At 36.9% G+C, this 25453-nt stretch overlaps 1 protein-coding gene across 1 annotated transcript in view; it reads left to right on the forward strand.

Annotated features, from left to right (window-relative positions):
• The first annotated feature begins 3447 nt into the window (after nt 1-3447).
• Nucleotides 3448-25453, forward strand: part of EIF3E (eukaryotic translation initiation factor 3 subunit E) — a 36262-nt gene continuing 14256 nt past the window's right edge. The window contains exons 1-7 of the mRNA XM_084864940.1: nt 3448-3598; nt 7849-7963; nt 9397-9514; nt 12365-12407; nt 13434-13538; nt 19403-19528; nt 20180-20304. Of these exons, the coding sequence (XP_084721066.1) occupies nt 3509-3598; nt 7849-7963; nt 9397-9514; nt 12365-12407; nt 13434-13538; nt 19403-19528; nt 20180-20304 (722 nt within the window). The 5' untranslated portion in view covers nt 3448-3508. The remainder of the gene's footprint in view (nt 3599-7848; nt 7964-9396; nt 9515-12364; nt 12408-13433; nt 13539-19402; nt 19529-20179; nt 20305-25453) is intronic.

Here is a 25453-nt window from a genome sequence, read left to right on the forward strand (position 1 = left end):
TTTAAGACACTCTCCCTAGATCCCATATCACTACATTTCACTGTTTCTATTTTTTTTAAATTCCTCAAAAGATCTATTTATATATATATATATATATATATATATATATATATATATACACACACACACACACATATATATATATATGTGTGTGTGTGTGTGTGTGAAGTGAGCTTAAAAGATGGGAGGAAAGGAAGTGAACTAATTAGTTCACTTCCTTTCCTCCCATCTTTTAAGCTCACTTCAAGCAGATTTTCATCTACCACTCACTGAAACTGTTCTTGTCAAAGTCAACAATAAATTGAGTATTTTCAAAGCTGATAGGCATCTTGAACTAACAGCAGCACCTGGCATAGTTCATTGCTTCTCGCTGCTAGGGCCACTCTCCTTTGGTGCCTAGGACCCAATTTCTCTTGCTCCTCTTCTCTCCTCCATCTCCTGGCCAGTCTTTCTCTGGTTTCCTTACTTGCTCTGAACTGTCCCAACCTCTACAAACTGAAATGTCTAAGATTTAGCCCTGCTCATCTCTTTTCCCAGCACATTTACACTCTGATCTCATCTGGTCCCAGGGGTATAAATCTCATCAATACATTGACAAGATTTAGTTTTCTATTTCCAGCTCTTACCTTTCTCTTGAATTCCAGATTCATACGCATCACTGCCCAATCAATATCTCCTCTTAGATGTCTAATAGATAACATAATATGTCCAGAACTAAACTCTTGATTTATCTCCTCTCTAAAACATGAATCTAGCACACCCTTCTTCTTAGCAAATGGCCTCTCAGTTCATCTATACCTTAGAATCATCTTTGACTCTTCTTTTGTCATCTAATCCATTAGCAGATTTTGCTAGCTCTTCATTCAAAATACATTCATAATTTCACTACTGTCCACAACTCTTTCACTACTACCACAATTCTTTCATTACTGCCACTAAGCACCACCATCTCTTGCTTGAATTATTTCAAAAGTCTATTAACTGGCATCTATTATTGCTTATTCCCCAACCCCATACCCTCAATTCCTTAAAGCAGTCTTTCAAAAATATAACTTTGATTATGTGACTTTTCTGCCCCAAATCCTCCAATAGCTGCCCGCCTCATTCGAAATGCAAGGCAAAGTCCTTTCCATGACCTACAAAGCATTACATTATCGCTCTAACTGGTTTGGCCAGTGGATAGAGCTTTGGCCTGCAGACTGAAAGGTCCCAGGTTCAATTCTGGTCAAGGGCATGTACCTAGTACGGTCTGGCAGTTCCTCTAGCAATTAGTCATAGATTTACTATATATCCCTGCAATTCCACCTCTGGATATATACCCAAGAGAATTGAAAACATGTGTCCACATACAAATGTGTACATGAATGTTTGCAGCAGCATTATTCTTAGTAGCCAAAAGATAGAAACAACCCAAGTGTTCATTAATGAAGGAATGGGTAAACAATAAAATGGAATATTATTTGGCCATAAAAAGGAATGAAGTGCTGATACATACTGCAACTTGGATGAACCTTGAACACAGTAGCTAAGTAAAAAAAGACAGATAGCCCGGTCAGTGTTGTTCAGTGGTTGAGTGTCAACATATGAACCAGGAGGTCACGATTCAATTCCTGGTCAGTGTACATTCCTGGGTTTCTGGCTCGTTCCCCACTAGGGAACCTGTGGGAGGCAGCAGATCAATGATTTTCTCTCACCATTGATGTTTCTCTCTCTTTCTCTTTTTCTCTCTCTCTTCCTCTCTCAAGTCAATCAAAAAATATTTCTTAAAACGTCAGACAAAAAAGGCTATATTTTATGATTCCATTCACATGAAAGTCCTGAATAGAAAAATCTACTAAAAATAGATTAGTGGTTTCTTAGGATTGAGGGAGAGTGAGCAAGAAGAAGAGATGGAGAAGATGAAGTTACAGAGGTAATCGGTCCAGGTGAACTAGGAGTTCAGGGTTCAATTCCCTGTCAGGGCACATGCTTGGTTGCGGGCTCCATCCCCAGTAGTAGGCAGGCAGGAGGCAGCCAATCAGTGGTTCTCTCTCATCATTGATGTTTTTATCTATCTCTCTCCCTCTTCCTCTCTGAAATAAATAAAAAATATATATTTTTAAAAAGTCACTCTTGCTGATGTATGGAGAATAAACTATAGGAGGGAAAAAAGGGGAAGCAATGTGATTAGTGAAGAGGCCATTCCAAAAATCAAAGCAAGAGATGATGATGGATTAGACTAGGGGTTAACTTTGGAGGTGGTTTGAGCTAATTGGATCTGGATATGCTTTAAAGGTTAGAATCAAAGGATTTGTTGGATTCCATGTAGCCTGTAAGAGAAAAAGTCAAGGATGACTTCGAGGCTTTGGGGTCTGGGCACCGGGACAGATAGAATTGGCATTTACTGAGCTGGAGGAGTGCAGAAGGAACAGGTTTTGATGAATTAATGGGGAGGTTTTGTTTTGGGTATGTTAATGTTGAGATGTTAAGTAAACAGTTGGTTATATGTGGGTCCATGGTTAACTGTATTGGGGCTATCCTTTGAGAGTTGTGAACGTGTAGGTTTCATTTAGTGCCATGATGTTGAATAATATTAGGGCCTAGATAGATAAAAGGTAAGGTCCTAAGGCACTCCAAAATGAAGAGGCCTGAAAGATGAGAAGAAACTAGCAAAGGAGAATTCAGAGCACTTAGAACTAAATCCACGTTCCTTACCTTACTCATGACCTGGCCCTTCTCACCATCTCTAACCTTACTCCTCACTCACACAGGATACTCGTTTTTAAAACACATCAAGTCCTTTCCTGTCTCCTGGCCTTTGTTTTTGCTGTGCCTTCCATTAGGCATGTTTTCACCCAGGCTCTAATGTCGGTCACTGCCTTGTCTTAGCACAACCCTCAGGTAAACTGTTACCTTGAGTTTTCTCTAACCACTTTCATTCCCACCCGAGTTTCCTCTAAGTATCCTCATCAAGAAGGCCCAACCCGACCCTCCCCACTAAGTGATGGCTCTCCCTATCATCTGAAATTCTTGTTTCCTGTCTACAAACAATTTAACGAACGCTTACGAAAGCCGTTACTATCTGCCAAATTACAGCTCCTATTCCTCCCTGCATGTGTCTTTCTGTAGAGCGGGGTGCTCAGTGTCTCATCCTCTGCCTACATTGCTTCAGCATTTCAGGGTCTTCGGTATCTACTAACGGAATGGATCCCAGGACCCCGACAGCATTTCAAACAGACGAAACTTGCCGCCGATCCTTTCAACGTCAGAAAGTTAACGGATCGTAGGACGCTGACAGCATTTCAAACGGACTAAACTTCCCGCCGACCCGCTTAGTAGTCCCAAAAGTAGCCAGAGCCACCCGCGCGCGCGTGCGCGGTCGGTCTCCGAGCGCTAGGCAGTAAGCCCCGCCCCCTAACCAGGGTGAGTGTGCCGACTGCGCACGCGCGCGCCGCGGGGCCTGTCCGTCCGTCCGCCGGCGCTGTCAATAAAGTTGTAGCGAGCCGAGCCTCTCCTTTTCCTCGGCAAGATGGCGGAGTACGACCTGACTACCCGCATCGCTCACTTTCTGGATCGGCATCTGGTCTTTCCGTTGCTGGAGTTTCTCTCCGTGAAGGAGGTGAGCGGGGCCCGGGGTGCGGGGAAGCGGCGGGGGCGCGGGGGGCGCGGGGCAGGCCCGCGGGGCGGCGGCGGCGGCGGCGGCCCGGGTCCGCCTGACACACGTGCGGGGCCCCGTCCCGGCCGGGCCGGCAGGCGGGCCCTCCTGGGATTGAGCGTCCTCGGGGACTCGCGGCCCCGAGGAGGGCCGAGGTGACCGCGGGAGATCCGGGGGAGAAAGCGGGGTCGGCCTCCCTTCTTGGGGTGCGCAGGCCCCGGGACTCCCCCCGACCCCCCCCCCCCGGAAGTGAACGCGGCGCCGCTGGTTTGGGGATCTTTACTTCGGACCCACTCCTCAGAGCCAGGGGGAGGGTTAGAGGAGTTCACTTTCCTTCCGGGAACTGCGGGGAGGGTGGTGCTGGCCTGCCGGGTCGCTTGGATTAATTTCCTGACATTTGAGTGAAATATACAGCACTTTTAAGTGCCATAAAAGTTGTGCGTTTCTTTGCATGGAGTTTTTCCTGGTCTTTGGGTAAGGAGCTCATTCTACCAAGGGAAGCAATCGATTGTCGGATGGGGGTGGGGACCCCACTCCCTCCCACCCAAAGAAACAAGCCCGACACATTTTAATCTAAAAGTTCTTTCCCAGTTTTATTTATTTTTATATATATATATATATATATATATATATATATATATATATACACACACACATATATATATACACATATACATATATACACACACACACACACACACACTTGGAGTGATTTGAATTGGTGGTTGATGTTCATTTTAAGCTGCTCAAGATATACGGAATAAGTACTATTTGGCCTTGGTAATTCGTTTTTAAAAATGCCTCAGTCCTAAGAGTTTTGAAATATTGAGCTTAGGTTATTCCTTGAGTTTATTGGGAAATGATGCATTTTAAATACTCATAAGGTAGTGTTACTGGGATGAAAGAATTAGGACATAGGCCAGAAAGATGAATGAATTCCGTTTCCAGAAGCAGGTTTAAACATGAAGTATATCAGGGAACTCCAGATTTGGAAAATAGATTGGCCTCCCAATAGAAGTAAGGCAAAAGAAGCCCTACAAATAAACATTAGTGTGTTCTGATAACTTTTCAAATGTTCTTGTATATGGTTCGTTAAACATTTAATCCTCAGATTCATGTGATCCTTTCCCAAGGACATATAGACAACTCTGAAGTTGCTGATGTTAGGAAATACCCAGTTTATTTTTTAAATGTTCAAGAATGTCTTTCCTTATAAAGCTTTATTTTGAAAGGATATAGTTTTGCCTTGGTGTTTTTTTTACATAGGGTGTACTTACACCTATATCTTAGAGTCTGCCTTCTGTTTTCTTTTCTGGATAAATAATAGAAAAATAACCGTATTTTGAAATCCTTTGCCAGCTACTTGTAGAAATGTTTCTAAACTAACCCAAACTTCACATTTTCATGTATTCTTTATACTTCCATTTTCCAAATATGTACCTAAGTGTAAATTACAATAGTATGTCTTACGGCAAAACAACTTTAAATGGCGGCTGAGAATCAGTGCAGAGTAACTGTGCTCAGTACTTTCTTCCTGTGGAAATGTGGTAAATCCAAGGTAAAACCCAGACACCTCACGGCTAAAACTGTGCCTATCTTTTAGAGGAGATGAAGGTCTTTTAAGTATAAGGCAAAAAGTGACATGTCAGAAAAATACTGGCAGAGTGCTGTCAAAATTGAGATTCTAATCTGGGCAGAAGGACTTTGAGGAAGAGAGGCATTAAGTTGAGTTTTGAAGGATAGGTGGTTAGGAGAGTCAGGATACGTGAGGATAATTTGAAATGTTGGAGAAAGAGCAGGGACTTTGTTTGGTTCTTTGTTCTCAGCACATAAAATAGAGTCTGGCAAAAAGGCTTTGAATGATTATTTAATAAATGAGTAAATACATATTTGTGTCTTCTGTGTGTGTGTCCCCGCCCCCTATTAATCCTCACCCATGGATATTTTTTTCCAATTATTTTTTAGAGAGAGTGCAAGGGGGTAGAGGCACAGAGAGAAATAGCCATCTGAGAAAGACACACCAATTGGTTGCCTCCCACAGTTGCCCCAATAAAACCTGCAAAGGAACTACTTACCCGTGACTATAATCAAACCCAGGACCTTTCAATCTGCAGGCCAATGCTCTAACCACTGGCTAGGGCAGGTTTTGATGTTATATAAATGGAATTACCTGCGGGGGCCTGAAGCTGCGGGGATCTCCTTTTTCCATGTCCTGCGTGGAAAGAGATGAATGAACCGGTTCTAAGTGGAGGTGCCCAGGGATTGAGAAATATTAGAAATAAAGAGAGAAGACATAGAAATAGATTTCAAGCTGGGAGTTGGGAGGGCCGCAGACCTCTGCTGGAGAGACAGACTGACAACCTCCTAAGCCAGGCAGCACATCTGTTTATACTCCAATCCAACAAGGGGTTTCACAGGAAAACAAGGAGCCTAGGAGAGCCCAGGTTCCACCCACTCCTTCCTCCTGAACAAACACAAGCCAGGAACTAAACATCTCCGCACTCCCAGGGCGGGAGTGCAACTGACATGACTGTCAATATCCCGGACCCAGTCAGCAGCATTCTATAGAATGTCCAGGTGTCTTCCCATTTGGCCCTCTACATTCACCATCTTGTACTGCTTTGTCTGACTTTTTTTCATTCAACATTCTGAAGTTCCTCCAAGTTTTAAGATGGCTGTGGATTGTTGATTTTCAGTGCTAAATGTTAAGTCATTTTATGTGTATACTAGAGGCCTGGTGCATGAATTACGGGTAGGATCCCTAGGCCTGCCTGGTGAGTGCACATCATAGAGGGCAGTTGAACTCCCTAGGGGATACTTTGCATATTACTTTTATATAGAGCATTGGTTCTCAACCTTTCTAATGCCTCTACCCTTTAATACAGTTCTTCATGTTGTGGTGACCCCCAACCATAAATTATTTTCGTTGCTACTTCATAACTAATTTTGCTACTGTTATGAATGGTAATATAAATATCTGTGTTTCCCGTTGGGCTTAGGCGACCCTGCTAGTGGTTCTCAACCTGTGGGTCGCGACAGGTTGGGAACCTAGAAGCAGAATTGCTGGGTCAAAATATATGTTTAACTTTAGGAGATAAAAATAGCTTTCCAAAGTGGTTGTACACCTGACATCAGAATAAATGTTTGTGACGCTACATCAGGGGTAGGGACCCTTTTTTCTGCCATGGCCCATTTGGATATTTATAACATCATTTGAGGGCCATCCAAAATTATGAACTTAAAAATAAGCCTTATATGGCCCATGGGCCAGACATTCCCCACCCCTGTTCCATTTGGCCAGGCTTGCAGAGGACCTCAAGGCATGCCTCCTGCCCCAGTATGGGCTGGGGGACCTCAGGTCACACCCCCATACTGGTGCTGGGCCAGGGGAACTGAGGCTACGCCCCCTGCCTGGCAGGACTTGACCAGGGTGGGACTGCTGGGTCTGGATCTAGCCCAATTGAGGGGATGGGGGCAGGTCTGGGTCTCACTCAATTTGGAGGTGCATGTGGGTGGGGGGGACTTGATTCTGGGTCCTGTGTGAGCCCCAGACTCTTAATAGGAGGAAGGTTTTCATATACATTTTACTAATTTTCTTTCATCTGATACTTCTATTACAGAGAAAGGGCAAATAACAATATTATTTCCTCTAATTAATCCCCTTCATGTGCTTGAATTTCATGCACTGGGTCACTAGTTGAATGCTAATTATGTTTCAGTGGTATGGGTGGGGAAGCATCATAAAGGACTGTAACTGGTGAAAAAATATGTGGAGATAAAGGAGAGGCTCCTTTAAATTGAGATGGGAAAACGTGGATATTGAGATAATAAAATGTTACATCAATTTAATAGTTAAGTTCTAATTGCCATATGTGCCTACTTATGGAGTTGGTGTGATTGTTTATTTAGGCATAGTCTTGTTCTAGAAAGGATAAAAGGTCGCTTATAGGGACACGTAAAAAATAAGATAATTAGAATTAGATGGGAATGGCTTTGCAGTGTGCAATTGCCTTCATTTTTAAATTATTAGGTAAATAGGATATTATTATATTTCTGTAGGTTGTCTTCTAAGAGAGTGAATTAATAGTATGTAGTATTTTATTTAAAAAAATTATATTTCAGGAAGTATATTTTCAGGTAAACTTACCTTGGTATTAGTCATTTTACTTGGAGGAACTTAAGTGTACTTATTAGTAAGTAATTGTCTCTTGCAGATTTATAATGAAAAAGAATTATTACAAGGAAAATTGGATCTCCTTAGTGATACCAACATGGTAGACTTTGCTATGGATGTATACAAAAACCTTTATTCTGATGATATTCCTCATGGTAAGTTTTGTTATTAGAACTGAAGCTTGTCTTGTGGACAGAGGATGTGTGAATTAAAGTTTTATGATTTATTAAATGCTGTAGCCAAAAGTCTTAATAATTATTTAAAAGTCCTTTGGATGAAAGGTAATACTAAGATTATAGGTTTTCTAAAGCATATTATTTTCTTACCATAAAAGATGTGAAAATGCTTTAAGACATGATCATAAAATACCTTTATAGTATTTAGTTCATAGTATCATCAGAGTTGTGATTATCAATCAGATTGTTGCCTGAGACTTACCTAAGACTTTGGCAATTTTTTGGGTTGACTAACTTTTTCAATTAGCTTAAGGATTTATTTTTCATCTGGGTATAGCCGTAGTCTTCAAAAGTATAGTCCCCAGGACCAGCATCATTAGTTCTCCTGGAAGAGCTTGTTAGAAATGCAAATTCTACAGCCTAATTAGAAACCATTGGCTGAGGTCCAGTGTCCACACAGGAGAATTACTGGCCCAGTGTTTTCAAATCCCTGTTTTCTGTGATAATAGATGTTCCTTTCAAAATGGTGGTCTGTAAGTTTGGAAAATACTGAAATATTCTGTATCATTTCTTTTATGCACAGAGTATTTTAAAATAATGTAAAACTCTTTCAGTACAGGAACAATTTACTTTGTTTAAATTGACATTTCTCAAAATTTGATCACAGATCCCCTTCTGTTTTGAGAAACACTGTTCTAGTGTGTATTTTGTAATATATAATGCAGTTATTACATTAAACACAATCATCTTTTGGCTTATATTACAGTTCCCTGCAATAACATTCACTCTTTAAATTTTAGTTTGTGATGAAAAGTTCTTATTGAAATTTTAAAACATGCTAGCAGGGTAGGTTATATGTGAATTTTCTCTGACTCTTCATGATATAGTAAAAAGAAACTATAGAATTGGGTTTGAGAGATTACAGAACTAGACATTTAATAGCAAAAAGAGAGATTACTGATTGGATTTAAATCCCATTAAACTTGGCTGAAAACATAGTAATAATATGTAAACTCCTCTGAACCTCTGTTCAGCAACTCGAATAATATATTCACCTGAGAGAATTTAATGAGAACAAATATAAAAACACTGGGAATGAAGTCTCTGAAATGTAGAATTAGATCATTTTTTCCTTTGACACCCCTCCCTTCTTCCCTTCCCTGTCCCAGACTGTTTCTCTCTATTCCCCAGTTTCTCTTAAGTAAAATGATTCCTTCCTGTATGTGCCTTATCATTGCTAGAAAGAAGAAATTTGATCTGGGGAAGTTATTGAGTTGGTGGTTATTGGCAAATGAATCTATTAGGGTAAATACCTATATGCACAACTTAAGTAAAATGAAAATTTCCAGAGACATCCTCCTGGGGAGCAGTTGTAGTTTAACATTATGGTACTCCTTTCCATTTTTAATTAGCTTTGAGAGAGAAAAGAACCACAGTTGTTGCACAACTGAAACAGCTTCAGGCAGAAACGGAACCAATTGTGAAGATGTTTGAAGATCCAGAAACTACAAGGCAAATGCAGTCAACCAGGTAACTTCTTCCTTAAGTAGAATTATAAAAATTCTCTTTCCAGATTAATACAAATGCTAACTTGAACTTTGATAGATTCATTTATCCTTATTTTTGTTTTTCATTTATCCTTATTGTGTAGGGACCAGAAAGTCGTAATGTTAGTATTCTTTTTTTGTTGTTGTTTTGTTAAAATATATTTCATTGATTTTTTACAGAGAGGAAGAGAGAGAGTTAAGAGTTAGAAACATCGACCAGCTGCCTCCTGCACACCCCCCACTGGGGATGTGCCCGCAACCAATGTACATGCCCTTGACCGGAACCGATCCTGGGACCTTTCAGTCCACAGACCGACTCTCTATCCACTGAGCCAAACCGCCTAGGCCTGTTAATATTCTTTTTAGAACTTCTTTACCATGTACCTAAATCTGGTTGTGTTGCATTAGTTCTGTCTCCTTGGCAATGTCTGGAGACATTTTTGGTTTTCACAATAGGGGGAGTGCTATTGGCACCTAGCAAGGAGCGGCCAAGGATGCTGCTAAACATTCTATAATACATTGGACAATATCCTACCCTCCAAAAAGAAATACCCAACCTGAAATGTCAGTAGTACTGAGGTTGAGAAACACTGTGCCTAGGCAGTACCTAGAGCATAGAGCACGTGGGTTGTTAGCTGTAAGGAAAACCTGAGCTCACTTTATCAGTTTGCTCCATTCTCCCATATCCTTCCAACCTGATGCCCAGCCCAAGGAGGGTGTAGAGCTGATAAGGTTATTTTATTCCTAACTTTTCCTTAGCTAGAAAACTTGTTGTTTGGTTTCCAAGAAAACGTTTTGCCTTACTCTGACTTAATATCACTAATTGAAGCCCTTTCAATTATTTCAAATGTTTGAAAATAAAATCTACTAAATTGAATATTGCCTTTTGCTAAATCTTAGCTACCAATATATTCCCTTGAGAAATTGCAAATTTTGCCATGTTGTACCTTTAGTTCTTATGACATGTTACCAAGTCGAAGTTTAGAGAGGTTGGCTCTGAATTTTCACTTGTGATTTGAGAAAGTATTACCAGATATTTGTTAGAAAAGCAGCAAATACTACACTGTTACTATCCCATATTATAATGTATTTTACTATACCACACCATATTTTACTACATACATATATATCTACACACAGCAGTCTGTATACACATACACAGAGATAGCTATATTTTTAAAGCTATTATATATAATATGTATTTATATATAGCTATCTATATGCGTGTACATATACATATTTAATACTGAACTACTTACAAATATTTATGAGTAATTGTAGACCTTCAAGTCTTATGTAAGTAACCACAAAGGGACAACTGAAATAACCCAGAAATTAGGGTACAACAGAAAATTTAGGATTTAAATTGTAAATTTAGTCATATAAACACTCAGATGTAATGGGATTTAGGATAAGAATAAGGTGAATATGGATTTGTTTACCAAATATTAGAAAGAGAGAACTCCTTGTAGCTTAATATACACTAAATTGGAGATAAATGAAAGGATGGAATTGTGTGTTAAAAACTTGTAACCCAATTAAACATGTAAACTATTTAATCTTTTTATGTTGAAATTTCACATACATTTCATATTCTGCATTATAATACACCCATAATTTTAGTGATAACATATCAACCCCTCATTAAATAACTCTTCAAGTAAAGGTATGCTTCTGAAAGACATGACACAGCATACATCCTGGGAGGAGCATTAAAAAATATTTTTATATTTAAAAATGCCTAGCAGGTAGGCAATGGTAACCATCTATCACTTGTTCTTTGGAGTCTTTGTCACCATTTTACCATCCTGAAAACATATCAAATTATGCAAAGCTAAAAAAATAAAGAGTTGAATTGAGTTATTTGACACGTTGGTATAGATGATAATTACATAGGGTATGTAGCATACATGTCCTATAAGTTAGGCATGATTTATTAATCTTCTAAATTTGCTAAATTACAGTCCTTGTGAAAAATACTAACAAATTGGGAGGGGGACAAAATTTTTATATAGGGTTAATTCCTATTAGTTTGTACAGTCCACATATTCCAATCTTTGTTCTGTAACAATATATTTTCTATTTAAAATGTACACTCAAGATAGCAAATATAGAAACTCTATATTTGATGAGGTTGTATCCTGGTAAATCCATGCTAAGTTGAAAATATCGTAAGTAAAAAATACATTTGATACACTTAACCTTTCCAACATAGCATGTAGCCACACATATGTTGATTAAACTCAGAACGCTTTCATTAGCCTACAATGGGGAAAAATTACCTAATACAATGAATACACTGTAGAGTGTCAGTTATTTATCCTCATGATCGAAAGGCTGCTTCCCCACCTTCATGAGAGTTAACACACTTCATATTGCTAGCCCATTAAAAGATCAAAATTTAAAGTATATTATTTTTGCACCATTGCAAAGTTAAAAATTCATAAGTCTAACCACCTTAAATCTGGGACCATATGTATTATTTTCAGTAAGTTATTACCTGAGTTGACTATTGGATCTCACTTTAAAAATAGAATGTTCTGGTTTTATTACCTAAAAACACTTCTAAAAGGGCATTACCATGGATGTGGTATGACAGAACACATGGTTTTCAATTAGGACTAAAAAAATCTGAAATGAATTTTAAAACTTGCAATTCTTGAGTTTCTATTCAGAATATTTACTGTTCTGTTTATTTTATTCTGGAAGTCCTATTTTACTTCTGGTGTTTGGGTATTAAGGTATTTAAAGTAGCTTTATGTGGATAATAAGTTAGAAGTGCTTACTTTTTTGTGGACTATGAAATACAGTAACGTTTGTTCTTATTATTAAGGGATGGTCGTATGTTGTTTGACTACTTGGCGGACAAGCATGGTGTAAGTAGTGCCTTTAAAATTTTTGTAGTTGTCATGTTATAAGGGTAATTAAAGAATAGTGCTATATAGATAGGTTCCTTGTTCAATAGGAATATAATTTTCAGATCCATTCATTAAGTGTAATATCTGGTATGTTTTTGAAACTAGATTTTAAAAATTGATAATGATAGAAAAATAATATACTTATCTTTAGGTAACACAAAGTCTCTAAACTTTGGATTTATTTTTTTGGGCTAATCAGATAATGATGTTTTATGTTTCTGATGGATTAGTAACTAATAAGTAAAGACAGAACTAAATTTGAATGAGAAATGCCTTGAGTAATAAAATTAAGTAATACTTTGGCTGCCTTGTGGAATGAAGTAACATTATCAAGACCTTCCTAAATCCCCAAATTCACAAATAAAGGAATGATACCGTCTTTTCTAGCCATCTCCCAATCTCTTTTCCCTTGTTAACTCAAAGTATAAGGCTTTGCATACTATCACATTTTAACTTGCATTCAAGTGTTCTCTCTCATTTAACAATTATTGTAACAAGAGGCATGTTGACCATTATGCAGAATACTTTTTCCAGTTTCCATATAGAATGTTTAGTGGATTTATTAATGATCTAGTTTGGAGCTCTTCTCTTATATTTCTTCACTTTTTCTTGCATCAACTCTAAAAGTTGGCATAATTTGGGGGGCCAGTTTTCACAGAGAACAGTTTATTTTACATATTATTTGTACTGAATCACAAAAACCTTACATATGTCTGAAAGTTTTCTAAGCTTGGTCATCAGCTAAGACACACACATCAAACTTTTAGCAGCAATTCAAGTTTGTATCAAATGTTAACAAAGTGGGTACATTTCAAAATTCTTTGAGGCCAGAACTATGAGTGTTTAAATTTACCAATTCTTAACTTTATGTTTTGAGGGTATTTATTTTTTATGGCAACTTTATAATACTTTGACAGAATTGCATTTAAAGGAGTAAATATTTCAAAAAATAGAACTTCAGCTTTTTTGTTTTCTTTTTTTTAGTTTAGGCAAGAATATTTAGATACACTCTACAGATATGCAAAATTCCAATATGAATGTGGGAATTACTCTGGAGCAGCAGAATATCTTTACTTCTTTAGAGTGTTGGTAAGTAATTTTTTGTTTGTCCTCTCTTTTGTAGAATTCCCTTGGATACTCAAAATATATCTATAGATTTGGGTCTGTCTGTTGTGTTTTCAACAGTTGTTGATAAAAGGATTAAAAAACAATAACTTTCTCCAACAAAAATCAAATAGATACAGAAAACCCTATACAGAGCCTTAAAATGTGGAGGGAGAATGAACTTGTCCTTGGAATCCCCAAAAGTGGGAACGCCAGATTTGTTATTTGATGTATAATTGTATTTTAGCATTAGCAGAATTCTATCATGAAGTGATATTGCTGTACAGTGAGTGGCACATTGTCATTGCTTAATGTTTATTGAATAAATCTATTATTCTGATATATATATATATATATATATATATATATATATATTTTCTTTAAACTTGTTCTAAACAACTGTGGGGATAATCTGCCTTAATAATAACTTTATTTCCATTTAGTTTTGTAACCAGCTATCTATTTATCTATCTATCTATCAATATATATATATATATATATATATATATATATATATATATATATATATATATATATAAATAAATAAAAGACTAAGCGACTGATCAGTCGACCAGTCACTATGACGTGCACTGTCCACCAGGGGGCAGGCGCTCATCACAGGAGTTGCCCCCTGGTGGTCTATGCACTACCACAGCCAACCTCCCGTGGACCCCTTCCCCCACTGGCCAACCTCCTGACACCCCATTGGCCCTGATTGTCTGCCAGGCCAAGGGACCCCCACCCATGCATGAATTCATCCCCCAGGCCTCTAGTTAGAATATAAAAAGCTCAATGGCTTTCCATTATGCAGGGAGTGGAGTTTAAATGGTACTATTTCCAGCAAATTCCTAATCATAACTTGCCTTGTTATCTTTATTTGTCTGACAAATTCCTAAATTCAGTGCTTTTGTTAGGGAAGAATTGTGTGAAGCTAAAGGAAAAAATATTAGATCTTCAAATTGACAGATTTTTTTTCTCACTCTGCCTTAAGTAATTGTATCAATAAATGCCTTCTGGAGTTGTCAGAATACCCTGTATTTAACCTCTCATTTGAGAAACTATAATTTGTTACTCACTTCAGGTTAGTAAGCAATACCTAAGTCTCTGATTTCTCTAGAAAAGACTTGTGGCTGCTGTTTTAGTTGTATTCTTGGAAATTAAATTTTCTGTTTGGGGGAGAGGGGTCAGAGGGTTGGGATTAGTGTTATTAATTCAGATAATTTCTACACCTAAAAACGTACTTAGATGGCTTCTTCTTCTTCTTCTTCTTCTTTTTTTTTTTTTTTTTTTTTTTTTTTTTTTGTAAGAGAACATCTATTTGGTAAATCACAGAGGTAGAAGAAGTAATTCCTGGAAGAAATTGGCTTAGAGAACAAGTTATGGAGATAAAGGAAGGGCCCTTAGAGGTTGGCAGTGAGGAAACTCATGATAATATGCCTGGTGGGGGTAAAGGGGGGGAAAAAAGGGGGAAGGCATGGGCATGCTCACGGCTTCATTTTTTTAAAATACTTTTCTCTAAAGAAATAAAGATTTTTTAGTTTATTTCCAAGATGGATTTGGAATAATTTCCTCTTGCTCCCATTTGTAAGCAAATTCTTAATTTGTAGGTTAGCTGTGGTTAGCTTGCAAGTGCATTAAAGGTAATCAGTGATGCTAAACTTGTAGTGACTTATCAGAAAATTCCATCAGTTTTACTCTGAATATTATGAAGGATTTAGGAGAGCAAAAGTTGATTACTTTGGAAATGTAAACAGCTTAAACCAGGATTGTAAAATCAGAAGGCTGATATGATTACAGGAACATGAAAAGAGCTGGTTATTCATATCATTTGTTAATGCTGGGAGTGAATTTTGAGAATGAAGATTTAGTATCATGTTAGAGTTCTAGCACAGTAAATTTATTGTTGCTGGTCAGTGAGTGAATGTGCCATTTTGCTAAGACATGGAAACTTAAGGTAACTGCTGGAAATCCAGATATTGAAACTCTTCTAGCATATCCACCCTTGAAAGCAGGTTAGTATGAAGAGCCAACTGTAATGACATGGACTTGAGCCAAAGTAGTATGCATGAACCTTCTGGGGATTAAAACGCCCTGCCCTGCTACAAAAAGCTTTTATCCTAACATATATAGCATATTCTAGTTTTAATGGTATTATTTGATTTATGTCGTACGGTTTTATAATTAAGTCTGACATTTTCTACAAGTGATCGGTAAATATTTACAGGTTTGGGGAGTTTTTATGTTTACTCTTTTTAAGATCCAAGTTAGTTTTCAACCTTAGAAATTTCTGGGTTACTTTTAAACTTTTACATTGCCTAACAAATCTTGTGTTGGAACTCAAATGACATGTGGTTAAATAACTGAATACCTTGATCTGAACACAAAATTATTATTTTACATTAAGAGCAATCAACATTGGATAGGTCTTAGAAATTATGTACAATTTTTAATTTGCCACAAAACATTTGAGACAGATGGGAGTTAGTCATCTCCTTTTGGCTAACAAGGCAAAGTTTTAATAAAATATAAATTATTTTCTCTTTTTCTTTTGATTGAGATAGGTACTATAAAAATCTGTGCATTTGTTTGAGATTTTATTACAAGCAAAGATAAAAATCATGTTTCAGATTTGGGATGAATGCTGTTTTGCTCATTTAAATTTTTTTTTTTTTTTGGCAATAGCCTTTTTTCATTTCTGAATTCTTTCCTGGTGATTGGTTATTCTTTTAAATCTATGGTTAGGGAAACATAAGCTATGAAAGAACCATTGTAACTATGATCTGAGATTAGAATTTGACTCTCCGAGTGACCTATTGTAGGTCAGTGTTGTATAAATTAAAGCTGTGTGACCCTAGAATCCACCTTTTTTTAAAAAAAGACTTAGTGGCTTTTAGAATACATCAGGAATGCTTAGGTGAACCCTATTTGGAGGTGAAACTTCTTTGACTTGTGTGCTAAGAAATGCATTAATTTGAAATGATACGGTGAGGCATATTTGATAGAAAATTTTTAACATTTCTTTCTAATTTAGAAGTCATTAACACTGTATTTTATTTTTTTTTTTAATCTGCCCTCCCTATGACCTTTGGTTCTAAATTATAACCTCTCTCCTCATTTAGTAGCTATTTGAAATAAATGTGATTTTAAGATACTAAGACTGTTATTGATCATCTTTTTATAGTTTTTTTCCCCCCACACTCAATTTAGAATTTATCTACTGTTAAATGCCATTTGATTTAAAAGTACTTTTCCTTTACTTAAGAAGCTTGGATAATGACGGCTTTTGGAAGCTTTAGAATATTGACCGAAATTTTGGATCTTATTTACCCAGTTTGATGGTATCAGTACAAAAGATATCTATTTCATACTGACTTTCAGATACACAGTTTATTTTTTTAAATATATTTTATTGATTTTTTAGAGAGAGGGATAGAGAGCTAGAAACATCGATGAGGGAGAATCATCGATCAGCTGCCTTTTGCACACCTACTGGGGATGTGCCCACAACCAAGTACATGCCCTTGACCGGAATCGAACCCGGGACCCTTCAGTCTGCAGGCGGACGCTCTGTCCATTGAGCCAAACTGGTTTCAGCCAGATACACAGTTTAATTCATCTTCTGAAATTGGAATGTATCTTGATTTGGTTGTAGTTTGGGTTTAACAAACATAAAATAATGTATCCTTAAAGATGATGGCATCTTAGATTTGATGTAATATTTTGTTTTTGTTTAATCCTCACCTGAGGATATTTTTCCAATGATTTTAGAGAGAGTGGGAGGTAGGGAAGGGGAAGAGAAAGAGAGAGAAACATCGATTGGTTGCCTCCACTGTGCACCCTGACCAGGACCAGGAATCAAAACTGCAACCGAGATAAATGTCCTTGACTGGGAATTGAACCCTCGACTCTTCAATCCACAGGCTGACTCTCTAACCACGGAGCAAACTGTCCACGGCTGATTTAATAGTTTAATACTCATATTTCTTTGTAAGGACCAAACATTTTATCCTTTATAACTTGAAAAGTGGTTTTATGGATTTTTATAAATTAATTTTTAAATTCCTATGAGTTTTGACAACTGTATATACCCATGCAAGTATTGCTAAATCAAGATAAAGAATATCTCTCTTCCCCCCAGAAAGACCCTTGTGCCTCTTTGTGGTCATACCTTATCCTGGTTTATCCATTGATCTGCCTTTCATCTGTAGATTACTTATGCCTGCTCTAGAATTTCACATAAGTGAGATGAAATATATAAGTTTGTGCCTGGCTTACTTTGATGAGCAAGATTTTGAGATTCACTTGTATTATTTTGTGTATATCAGAAGTTTGGTTCTTTTATTGCTGAGTAGAAGTCCATTTTATGAATATACTATAATTTGCGTATATATTCAGCTGTTGAATATTTGGATAATTTTGTTTTTGTCTGTTACAAATAAAGTTGTCCTGGATATTCAGTGTTTTCATAGATATATGTCCAAAATAATGTACAGAGTTAGTCTGTAATATATAGTTAGTCTGTTATTTGCATGTTCTTAGAGTTTGCCAAATATTATTGATTACATTTGAGTTATTACTGCCATCAAAGGAAGGATCTCAGTATAGACAGAGTCTGGATTAGATATTACTGTGAGCCTCATAATTTAGACAAATATAGTACTCTGGTATCATTTCTAGTTTCATCATTGGATACTATTTCCTGAGTTTTTTTATCAAATGATGTTGTAATCTCTTTACATGTATTATATCATTTAGATTGTACAGCAGCTGAGGTGTGTTCGGTTACTATCTCCATTTTCTAAATGAGAAAGCTAAAGTTAAGATGGTTCAGCTCTTTATATTAAGTGATAGAGCCAGAATTATTGGTGGCTGGGTTTCCAGTCCTTTCCATGCAATTTTATGTAACATGTAATTATAATATATACTAATGTGTTACAATTATACTACCATGTAAATGCTTCAATGAAAGATTAAATTTGAAATTTTAACTTAGGGTTATATTCTTTGTGCAATACCCTCATTTCTGCTGCTTTAGCACATCTGATCAGTTCAGAGTCTTTTTATCCAATTATCTTGCTCTGTTTGAGTGTCCTCCTTCACTAGTTTTTGTCATTTAGCATAGTCTGTATAGGTGTTTTGGGTTTATGACCCTCTTTAACAGTGGCAAGGTGTCCCTTGGTCCACCTTTGTACATTCACACTAGGGTATAAAATTCATAGCTTCCATGATCGAAGTTTAAATTTTAGACGAATTATACTGTCCTTACATCAGTTCCCTGTCTTTAAAATGTGAATAAAACATTATTATTTACCTTTTGGGATTTTTGTTAGAATTATATGAGAAAACAAACTTTTATTACTCAATACATACTCCTTTGATTATGATTGTTATTAGCCAATAGACCTTTTTTTCTCCATAACTCCTTCCATTTGTGTCATAATCTAGAAATTTTTTTTGTTCTGGAAATAATTCCTCTAAATTATAAATCAGACTCCACATCTTCTTCACTCCACTGATTTTAGCAATAAATTGCCTCTGAATCTAATGGTTTCCAAAGTCATAAGTGCCTAAAATTTGATTAGTTGTATGTAAATTATCTGAAATAGATTACACAAAACACTGGTGCTTTATTCTAGTTTTAACTTACTCTTTATTTTCTGATCTAGGCTGAATATTAAAGACCTGAAGTTTTTTTTATTTTAGTATTGTATAATTAAGTTAAATGAAAGTGGTTTGAATCAGTGTGATCTAGTCAAGACTTAGATGACTGGAATTTTTCGGCACTGATCTTTTAGTAGACTTGATAGATTTAGGGTTTAGAATATAATTAATTATGATATCTCAAATAGGTTCCAGCAACGGATAGAAATGCTTTGAGTTCACTCTGGGGAAAACTGGCCTCTGAAATCTTAATGCAGAATTGGGATGCAGCCATGGAAGACCTTACACGGTTAAAAGAGACCATAGATAATAACGTGAGTTCAACACTTTTGATTATTTTCTGGAATTTTTATGTGTCCTTCATACTTTATGTGTACTTTAAAAAGAAGAAGACAAACTAAACTAAAATGTTAAGTTTAACTTCTGTTGGCCAGACATAAAAATCACAATGGGTTGACTAGTTTCATTGAATCTCCTTGAAAGTAGCTATCGTTTCTTTTGGCTTTTAGAGAAAAGAACTCAGTTTTCATTTTTGTTAACAGCTGTACCTTTTTTATCTGTATCAGTGAAAATTACATAATACTGTTAGTGCCACCTATTATTTAAAGTCCTATATGCAGAAGATGACAGTTTTCATCTATAATGCTTAATAAATAAAACTACTTCTTTTGGAGTGCTTAGTTTATTTCTTACTTTTAAAATATTTTCTGAAATAACTAATTTACAGCCTCTGTACAAATGGCTTAATGGACATTATTGATTCTGTCTCTGAAAATGAGGAACTTTTGAATGTTGAGGATCATATAGAATAGTAGTGTAGGAGATTATACTTTGATCATAATGACCCTACCACATGCCTTAGAAAATTTTCATTTTTAACTAAAATTCTGAGATAAGCAATGTTCATTGTCTTGCCTCTTTCTCATATATTAATACTTCCTATGTGTACTTTTTTAACCCTTTAGTCTGTGAGTTCTCCTCTCCAGTCTCTTCAGCAGCGAACATGGCTCATTCATTGGTCTCTGTTTGTTTTCTTCAATCACCCCAAAGGGCGCGATAATATTATTGATCTCTTCCTTTACCAGCCACAGTAAGTTGATTTCACTATATAATTTTGGTTTTAATTATATGAAATTATATAGTTTTTTAAAAAAAATGTACTTCTCCATAGCATTTGAATTTGTTGCCATTTTCCCCCCTCTTCATGTGGTACATGTACTTGTTAATTGAAAAAACTTATATCTAACCACTGTGTTGTATATCTGAGACTAATATAAAATAACTAGAAGTCTGGTGCACCAATTCATGCACAGTTGGAATCCCTCTGCCTGGCTGAAGGTCATGGGAGATTGGCCAGCCTCAGGAGATTGGCTGTGGGAAGCACACTGACCACCAGGGGGAAGCTTCTGCATTGACCATCTTCCCCCGGTGGTGAGTGCATATCATAACAACCAATTGCTTGGTTAACTAGTTGGACAGTCGTCTGGTTACTTGGGCTTTTATATATATAGACTTGAAGCCCGGTGCACGAAATTTGTGCATGGCGGGAAGATGAGTGGTGTCCCTCAGCTCATCCTGCACCCTTTCCAATCTGGGACCCCTTGAGAGATTTCAAGTGACTGGGCTAATCCTGCAAGCCGCTGAGGCTGGGAATATCCAGTCTCCCAATGCCCCCAAGGCCAGCAGCCAGCCCCACCACGGGTGCCAGGCTGGGGGGCATGCAGGGACCCCTGGGCTGCATGCAGCGGTATCCTCCGGGGATTCCACACACTCCAGAGGCCAGCAGCCAGCCCCCTGTTGAGTGCTCCGGGCTGGGGGTGTGGACCCCAACCGCAGCTTAGTGCTGGAGCATTTGCAAGCAGCTGCAGGCAGGGATGTTCCCGCCCTACCCCAGCCACTCGGTTCCTGCACCCATAGGCTTCCGAGTGGTCAGGGGGTGTTCTGGTACCCCTCCTGCTCAAGGCCTAAGCATGGGCCTACAGGCTAGGAGCAGCCTGGGTCCAAAGGATGTTCCTGGGACCCAGGCCACTCAGCACCTGTGTATGCAAATTAGCTGTCATCTTTGTTAGGGTTAATTCACATACTTGCTCTGATTGGCTGTGGGCGTTGCGAAGGTATGGTCAATTCGCATTTTTCTCTTTTATTTTTAAATGAGATACTAAATGTCAATTATAATTGAAAAAAATAAAAATTGTAAAAATTGTAAAAAGAAAAGAAAAAGCTTATGTAACTCTTAAGGAAATAATTTGATAAAAAGTGCACTCTAAGCACTCTAAAGTGCTATTTAAGTTTGGTCTCTGAGCCAACATCATAAGTGTCATACAGAATCTTGGACCTTACCCTAGAATAAGGTTGGGGAATGTCCAAATGCTGGCCGTTCGTGTGGTCCTGCCAAGGCATTATGGTGAGTTATTTGAATGTTTGACCAAATATAGCAGGCCAGTTTTTGCCTTGATAATTTTATGTGGAATGAGAATATTATAAATATCCACATGGCCTCTTTGGCAGAAGATAGGTTCCCCACCCCTGCCCTAGAGAAACTAAATGCATTTTAACAAGATCCCAGGTATACCATCCATCTATACATTAAAGCAGTGGTTCTCAACCTTTTTAATGTCGCGACCCTTTAATACAGCTCCTCATGTTGTGGTGACCCCCAACCATAAAATTATTTTCTTTGCTACTTCATAACTAATTTTGCTTCTGTTATGAATCATAATGTAAATATCTGTGTTTTCTGTGGTCTTAGGTGACCCTGCTAGCGGTTCTCAACCCGTGGGTCGCAACACACAAGTTGAGAGCCACTGCTGTAGAGTGGGAAGAGATGTTTTTAAATAGCCTTTTTCAATGTATTGGGGAAGGAGAGATGTTTTTAAAAAGCCTTTTTAAGAATATTGTTTCTGACAATATTCCAAAACTCTTCAGGTAGTAGTTTTGTAAAGGTTACTGAAATGTGGTACCTAAAACCATATTCAATTTTTGGATTCTAAACGATGTAGGTATTCTAAAATATAGTGATTGGCCTTGCACTTCAAAGGGTCTTTTACCCATGCATGATTTATAACATTTTCATTGGTTGTTTGGGAAATACTGGTTCACTGAGATAATAGGTATTCCAAATATCTCACGTGTTTACATTACATAATACCAAAAAATCACGTTCATTAATATCAGTACTAACTCTATTAGAAAAGGCTTCAAGTATTGGAAATAGTTAAGCTCTTGGAGACATAATATTCCAAAATTCTATTTTTTTTGAAAACTTGGATTTTTATCATTTGTTTTATTTGAAGAAAAGGCTCACTTTATTTTTTAAAAAGTTTCTCCCAAATGCTCAAACCTAAGTAGCTTTGGTTTGTCCTTTTTTTGTGTGAGAAAAGCAACTAGCTCAGTTTGCAGCTAACTCAGTTTTATAAGTACTTTTCAACTTAAGAACTGTGACACCCAAGTACATAGCAGAAGAACTTTATACATACTTCCCATTTAGTCATACACAACATTAAAAGATAAGCATGCAAAGTTGGAGTTGTTAAAAATGAATATTTTTTATTGTCCAATCAAGGACATAATTGTGAAATCCTTTTTTTAAAAACTGCAAAAGTGTAGTGGTGAAAAATAACCGTGACTACTAGTACAGTATGATGGCATTATCTTTATTTGTGCTAAGGTTACCAGGAGATTTGGTTTGTTTATAATTCACTGATTTTAGTCACTTTATCAAATGATGCAGCAATCACCGTAAATTGGTTGTTGAGCATTTTCACCTGCCAAAAAAACCCCTTGTACCTATTTTATATAACACCCGGTTCGAAAAATATGGAAGAAAAAAAAACTACTCAGTAGTATTACAACTTTCAGTTTCCCCCAAGATATTGTGCTTACTGTTTCTATTTGCTATAGGGTCAGTTTTTCTTTAGTAATGTCTTCATGGCTTATTTGGATTTCGTGTGATTCTAACTTTTTTTCATATGAAAATACACTCAGTTGGCTTGCTAGATAATTGTTTCATCCATTTTTCTGGATTGCGTATTCTTTAAGTAGAATAATTGTGTAGCTTGTAATTGACCTTTGTGTGTTTTTCAATAGTCTTTAATAGATAATAGAAATTAATGGGGAAAGTGTGATAGTCTTCTATTAATACAATTTAATGTCATTCATAGATTATGTGTTAAATTAATGATTTATATAGATTATTATTTTAGGCTTTTTTTTAAATATAAAAATACTTTGGAGATAAATTATACTTGTGTCCTTGAAGTGAAAGTTTAGATGCACCTGCAGGTTAAAGTCTCTTACATCATGCATATTACCATTTCTGTCATAATTATTCTGAATCTAAAATGGAGATGATTAACACATTTGAAAAATGTTGAACTTTTAAATGTAACATAATACGTAAGATAAGGTATCAGGTGTATGATACAGCAGTGTTCATAGGCTATTAGAGATGAGCCTTGGCCACAAAATGTAGATGTTATTCGGGAAAAGAATGCATTTGTAATATAATGCCCTAGTTACTCTCCAATTTTAAAAGAAAAAAAAGATTTAAAGTTCAGTTAGCACAAGAGTGTTTAATTTGTTTTCTAAGTAAAAATTTCAAGTTTTATTAGATAGTGTCCCCAATTTATCCTTGACTAACCTTTCTGTCGCGCGCGCCCCCCCCCCCCCCCCCCCCCCTCCTGTATTTTCTAATTGTTCCTGATCTTTTTGATGCCGGTATCTTGCTATAGCTTAGGGCAGTGTTCGGCAAACTCATTAGTCCAACAGAGCCAAATATCAACAGCACAACAATTGACATTTCTTTTGAGAGCCAAATGTTTTAAATTTAACTTCTTCTAAAGCCACTTCTTCAAAATAGACTCGCTCAGGCTATAGTATTTTGTGGAAGAGCCACACTCGGGCCAAAGAGCTGCATGTGGCTCACAAGCCACAGTTTGCTGACCACGAGCTTAGGGTGACGGCTAAGATTTTCATCTAAAAATTTATCCTCTAGAGTTCCACCAAGTATTCTCCCCTTTTGTTCTTTTAGCTTGTCTTTCTGGAGATGCCTTTTTCTTCTTTATACCTATCCAAAGTCTGCCTGTATTTTAAGCTCCAGTGCTGGTTTACTTTATTCATGAAGTCCGATATATTGTGTCTACCACATATTTGGTATTTAATTATATAATGCCTTTAAATGAAAATCCTATAATTGCCTTATCTTCCCAACTAGATTATAAGTGTATTCGAGAACAGAATTTTTATTCTTCTTTTAACATCCTGCACATAATAAATACTTACGTATTTTTTTATTTGGAGGCATGTTTTGTCTTATCCTTTGATTACTAAATATTCTGGCTTGCTATTAGAAAGCTATAGAAAAACTTCTATAACATTGCACAATTGGAGCAGGGTTGTGCTAGAGAAAAAATAAACTAAAATAGTTTTACTGGCGTATTGTAATATAACTTCAGAACGCAATAAATGCAGAGGCTCTTATTTAAAAGAAAAAATGATAAAATTAGATTTCAAATATAGGGTCAGTATGGTTCTTACTGACTCAAAAAAAATAACACAAGAAATAGTGTAAGAACATTTAACTAGGTACAAATAACTGTACATGCTAAACAAATTTCAAGTGACAGTGAAGGAAGGAGATGATAAGAAAGCAAGTAGAAAAAAGAGCCCAATGGTCATGTGTTGGCTGTTAACCACCTTTGTGGTTTTGCTTGTATTTCAACTTAAATATATAATTATTGATTGCACCAGAATGTGAACTAAGATATTATCCTTAATCCCCACTCCCCTCCTTTATGTACTGACCTATATACATACTTGCAGGCGTGAATGCGCCATGGAAGGTAGGGAGTTCTGCCATCTTTGGAAGTCAAGGACCATATTAATGGTGTGTACCAGGGGTCTGCAAACTATGGACCATGGACTAATACATCTGGCCTACTGCCTTTTATGGCTTTTACATTTTAAATTGTTGGGGGGAAATGAAAAGGAATGTTGTGTGACATGCAAATTACATGAAATTAAATTATTTTTAAACATTTTTATTGGTTTCAAAGAGGAAGGAATAGAGAGAGAGATAAAAACATCAATGATGAGGGAGAATCGTTGATTGGCTGCCTTCTGCACTTCCCTTGCTAGGGATTGAGCCTAAAATCTAGGCATATGTCCTGCCTGGTAGTGGAACCCTGACATCCTGGTTCATAGATTGACACTCAACCATTGAGCCATACTGGCTGGGTGAA

The sequence above is a fragment of the Pipistrellus hanaki genome (assembly GCF_964339955.1).
Source record: "Pipistrellus hanaki genome assembly, chromosome: 17".
Classification (NCBI taxonomy): Eukaryota; Metazoa; Chordata; class Mammalia; order Chiroptera; family Vespertilionidae; genus Pipistrellus; species Pipistrellus hanaki.